This window comes from Eurosta solidaginis, chromosome 1 (assembly GCF_040869045.1).
Source record: "Eurosta solidaginis isolate ZX-2024a chromosome 1, ASM4086904v1, whole genome shotgun sequence".
NCBI classification, from domain to species: Eukaryota; Metazoa; Arthropoda; class Insecta; order Diptera; family Tephritidae; genus Eurosta; species Eurosta solidaginis.
In genome coordinates, this window is record NC_090319.1 from 250,589,019 (window position 1) to 250,595,018 (window position 6,000).

At 37.1% G+C, this 6,000-nt stretch overlaps 1 protein-coding gene across 1 annotated transcript in view; it reads right to left on the reverse strand.

The window, feature by feature from the left end:
• amon (amontillado) overlaps positions 1-2,658 on the reverse strand; it is a 177,066-nt gene extending 174,408 nt beyond the window's left edge. Inside the window, exon 1 of the mRNA XM_067760325.1 lies at positions 1,803-2,658. Coding sequence (XP_067616426.1) covers positions 1,803-2,048 — 246 coding nt within the window. The 5' untranslated portion in view covers positions 2,049-2,658. The remainder of the gene's footprint in view (positions 1-1,802) is intronic.
• Positions 2,659-6,000: the final 3,342 nt, after the last annotated feature.

Here is a 6,000-nt window from a genome sequence, read left to right on the forward strand (position 1 = left end):
TTAAACAAAATAAGAAATGCGCAACGAAATTTCAATTGACAAAACAGCTGACTTCGAAAATTCGAAATTCCCATTCCCCAATTATTCTTCTCCCTAGGAGAAAAGAATTGGAGGAATAAAAAAATCCGCGAGAACAAAATTCCGCGACAATATTTAGAATTGGTCTGATTATAGTAATGACAAGAAAGGAGAACGAAACAAGAAAAAAATATTTTGAGTTGTTCCTAAATCCTCCCTTAATAATAATTTTATATGACATAAACATACGTTCGTATGGTAAGATGGCAAAATATATGAAAACCAAATTACGCAAAATGCAACGTAGAAAGCAATTTAAATGCAAAATAAATTTCGAACGTCATGGATACGAGGGAAATCAAAAAAATCCTTACAGTAGCAACGAAATTTCTCGCACCCTACACGTTGAAATATGGCAGTCGGCTGCACGGACGTGCGACCAATCTCAGTCCCAGATAAAATGCACATGGTATAGGAAATATGAGGAGCTCCAAGTTAAAACGCAATAATCACATACAATCGAATGTAATGTCTTATTACAAGAACAATTTCTTAAGGTTAATTTTAAGTAGATTACACCAATTATTTTAATAGCTCCGTCACATAAGCAGTTTTTCATATAGATAAGTTTAATACAAGCTTAGGCATTATGAGTAGATTGCACGTATTTTTATGGTAGATTGAGCGACACTGGCGCCATCTGATATTGAAAAGTAGCCAACTCCAAATTTTGTTACAAGCAAAGCATAAGAAGAAAAATTTGGCATTTGCTTTGGATAAGGGTGTTGGCACACTTTGAAAGTGAAATTATTTTTCCCACTGGTTGGTAAATTTGCTAAAATTTTTCGCAATTAAAAACTGCAATATAACAATGGAAATCGACACAAAATATGTTAGCAAGTATTTTTGTAGTGTAAGGAGAATGTTTATAACAGTGCTTCGCGAAATTTTGTATGTGAATGGGCAAGACGTAATAAACTTATATTGCCAAGTCTGAAGTTCCTTCATATTTACAAACATCTTGGTTGATTGTGGCGATGTTATTGGAATGCATAAGCTTGTGTTAAGCGCATCTATATGAAAAATGTCATTGTGCCGCGGCCTTAATGCTTTTTAGTAGTTATCTTGAAGATATTGGAAAGGATAATATGAATTTATCAGAATCTGAAAAAAATTCTATGTGCACTCATTGCGTTTTGATATGGAACTCTTCACATGTTACATATGTGAATGTACTTCCATACATACCTAGATATACATATGCATTCATATTCATAGTGTATACATACATATGTACATATGTAGGTGTGTGTTGCATATTGAATGCTACCTACACTTGCAGTGCAAGTACATGCATTGATATCAAGAAAGGAATTAAAGAGAGAAATTTCACACATTTCAGTTTTCTTTCCTTATTTGTTATTTACATATATATTCTGTCTTATTTTGTTTTACTTGCCGTTGTACTCTTTTTCGGTATTTTATTCGGAGTTTTAAGGGTTTAATATGACGTTATTATTGTGCAAGTAGCTGGAAGCAAATTGATTTTTACCATAGGCAAGGGACGAAAGACGAAGCAAAACAACAAAATGCAGAAACCCCAAAATATACAATATGAAAATGTATGTAGCATACTTTAAGGAGTTGCATTAAGTTTCTACAAGCAAGAAATAGGCATTTCGCTGATGAAAAGGAAGTAAGCATAAATTTCCTCAAATTGATATTAATTCGTTGCTTTAAAGCAATAGATGGATTTAAGTTTTTAGTTTTTTTTATTTACTTACAGGTCCAATATTATCGAATCCATAGCGGGTTGCTACTTCGCCAGCCAAGTCATTGTCTACGCTACGCTTAAATCGCACCAAAAAGGAGCTAGTGAATACGTCATTCCTTCCATTACTTGCGGCATGAGCACCACTTCCTCTGGCAGCCGCCGCAATGCTGGGCACATCAATAGCTAACAGCAATGTCAACGTACATACCAGGAACATCAGCAGGCCTGCAGGATGACCCCATGCACCAAAGACCATTGCACACTTGCCGGAATCTCAAATTATTTCTTTGCGTAGTCTTTTTTATTTCAAGCGCTACTTGACCACTTTAATAAAATTTCTAAATTTGCTATTTTACGGCAATATTTTTAATATATTCGCGATATTTTTTTATTACTATGCGATTGAAATGTTTATTTTGTCTGCTGCTTATACATAAATTGTGCGCTTATACTTATTTCTTTTCAACAATCACTCTCTACTCGCTCTCTGAACAATAATGCAGCTAGATTGGCAACACTGTTCTCTACAACAACACAAAAACACTGTTTCCAGTCGTAATTTTTGACAATTGCCAAATTTCGGTGATACCGACATACATACGCACACAACTCAATAACTTTTCTAGCCCTTGTTTTACAATGGGTTAAATGCCTAAAAGTATGCAACTTAATTGTTTTGTTGATTGAGAATTAAGTCAATTTGTTAGTCAAATTGTTAGTTCAAATGTACACATAGATGGTGCATAGCTATATTTTAGAAAATCTCCCTTCCACGGTTCATCACTATCACACTCTCTTTCACCGTATTAACAAAACTCCAAAAAGTATATATACGTCGTTTTTAGTCGTGACTGCGAACTTAACTGCTACACTAACTGAACGAAACTGTTGAAAATTTACTCAATGGACACCATAATAAATGCCAAATAAGTAAAGCTGTAGTACCGAAGCAAGCGAAAGTATGTCTGCACATGCAGACAAGCTTTCAAAAGCTCACTTCACAATGTTGCCTCTAATGTGCCCGCCTACCAAACCAGCTGCCGATGCGTCGCTTTCAGACGTCTAAACTCACTTGTTGTGTTTAGCACCCGTTTCTTTTTGTGTTATTTCGTCAAGGGAAAGCTATTATTCTTGTCTTTGATGGAAAAATCATATGCTCGGCTTTGGGGTAGTGTACATCCGCCCCTTGCACCACTCCGCAAACCAATGTCAATTGTTTCACTTCGCAGCAGTAGCGTTGTTGCGAATTGTTAATTTACTTGCACGCGTATTTTATTCATAGCGGACTACATACACACTTTACTCTTGCGGTAGGTGGTATGCCCGGAGGTAGATGATGAAAATTCTTCCAAAATATACCAAAACATAAGGAAATATATCGTATGTGTGTATGTATTTTTATCACGTATACGTAGACAGATGGCCACCATGTCTTTTACCACTTGTTTGATCACGCGATATAAACGTTAAGATTTCATACTTTATAGAAACCAAAAAAGAATCTTCGATCTGAGTGCGAAAAATTAAACGAATAGTTTTCAGTTTTTTTGTTAAAACTTTTACTGTCAAAGGGTTCTGTGTACGGTACGATAGTGGTAGCTTGTAGAGTTCTACACAGTCCTAAATTTTTAGCAAAAATCAGCTTACTGAGTCGTGTTTGACTAATGACTAAACATTGACTTATCATTCAGACGACTAAAAGAAGATCCAAAATGATTGCCTTCTACGATTGCGAATTCATTTATTGAAAATCACAAATTAACTACATATAACTACGACACGAAGAAAACTAAAAATTGATTCGAACATGGAGTTCGCCAGGAAGAGTTGCGAGCCCCGGTACCATTTACCGCCAATGAGGAAGACTTTTATGATCGGATATTAAAACGCCAATATGATATAAAATGGTGTTTCGGTAAATGGTGTTTTGTTACTTATAAAAGCTTGAAATTTTTCTGGAGTTTATGAGACTTAGAAAACTCTGACAAAGGATATAAATTATTAGTGTCATAAACTAACAGGGGCCACGTTAAAAAACGCCTGAAACTCTAAAAAAATGGATTCACTCTATTAAAGGCCGTTCACTCACTTCAAGCCTTATTTGGACAGTATATAAAATGAGAAAACGGCTATAAAGCTCAGGTAACTACCACTTAATCTAATCTGATCGCATTGATTAGGTAGGTTGTCAAAAAACCTAAACCTCGGGACTAAAACTATAATTTGCAAACCTTCTAGCTGTCCATTAAATCTTTCAGGGTTTCGATCTCATATAATGTCTTGTGAGTTGAAATTTACATATTGTTTGCTGGGATAACCCACCAGGTGACGTTTTTATATGCATACATACATATATGTACATATATTAAAATTTTCAATATACATATGTGTTTGTGCATATACAGCTTCCTCTCATGATTGATGGGTTATACGCGTCGGAAGGGTTTTTTATTGAAGACGTCATCAATTTTCTTCTCCAACCACTTTCGCTGCAGTTAATGGAATTTAGTTGCAACTTAAAGCACTTTGCTCTTTAAGGTTATGTCAACTTGACTGATATTTGCTATAATTTATTGTATTATATAGGTTTTTAAACACATATATATATTTAACAATGGCTAGATATGGTTTTCACCGTAGTGTAGAGCGAGTACGCTGGCCTACCATATCCAAGGTCCCAGCTTCAAGTAACGGGACAAGTAACATCAGAAATTTTTTAAAAACGGGGGAAATGGGAAATGGTATCAAAATGTTTCATACATTTTGTGTGTTTTTACCGCTCATGTAAGTTACACGCATAGGTACCATAATACGGCACACCCTACGATCACGTTGCTAAGCATGTGACTTATTTAGTTCAACAGAATAAAGTCGCTGACGCGGCACACGCGCAACCATCGATCAGGTCACCTTACATTACTTATGGGAATCGCACGCTAAGCATTTCCTGTTTACACAAGCGAGCAGTTCTGGGTAAAGCATGGGAACTGCAATGTAAACATTTTAGTTAATCTAAGAAGTTATTTAAGTAAGTTACAACGTATGTTTAGAGCAGTAGTTAATTAGCGTGCAAGTGGCACGAATAAAGAAGTTGTGACGTTAATCTAAAATCGTTCCTTGTTTCATTTCACAAGTATCGGAGGACAGTGAGTTCTCCGCACCTTTAATTTTTTTACATCTCCCACGAGACGGGAGATAACTGGCGCCCGAGCTTCGGAGTACAGGGTTCGCGACGCGTGTGTTAAGTGAAAAGTGCACGAAGAAGAGAGAAAATTTAAAATTCTCCAATCTAACAGTGAAAAGTGAAAGAGAAAGAGAGAAAATTGAAAATTCTCCAATAGAATCCTCAAATGAGACATTGGATTGTGTAGGTCACACGTATATTTTCTAACAGTTCTTATCTTTTCAGCATACCTAATCATGAACGCCGACGAAATGAAGAAGTCGCTGACTGAAATGAATGGCGCCGTGAACGCCATCCTCGCTCAGCTGAGGAGATTCGAAGAACGCCTCAAAAGCGTAGAATCGACGAACGCTGACGAGTCCATACAAGGACTTATTCAAACCCTAGAGAGACTAGAAAGTAGGGTAGAAGAGGTTCATCGGCAATCTGTCGATAGTGAGGCAACACCAGTAGAAGAGCCTCTTGTGACTCCTCAGACGGAGGAGGACCTCAAAGAAATAGCAAGGTTACCAGATTGTGTGAAAGAACTTCAAGTGTTTGGTGGATCTCGGGAGCACTATACCTCCTGGATCCATAGTGTAGAACAGGTTTTAAGTGATTATAACCCCGTTCGGCAAAAGCCAATATATAGGGCAATTTTAAGGCACATAAGATGCAAGATTAGGGGAGCGGCAGATGCCGCCTTGGTGTCTCACAATATTTTAGATTCGGATTGGAAGAAAATCAAGGAGATTCTCTCCTTGCATTATGCGGACGTTAGGGATATCGAAACCCTTGATCAGCAACTTACCCTCATGACCCAGGGGCGGCAAAAGTTGTCCGAATTCTATGCCCAATAAACAAGCAATTGTCACTCATGATAAATACAATAAGCACTGATAAATATGTGCACACAGAAACGGTTAAGACATTGGCCGAGGCACATAGACGAAGAGCCTTGGATGTCTTCATCAGGGGGCTAAACGGCGACTTGCCGACCTTGCTTCTTATGCAGAAGCCAAAATCCTTACCTGAGGCATATTCG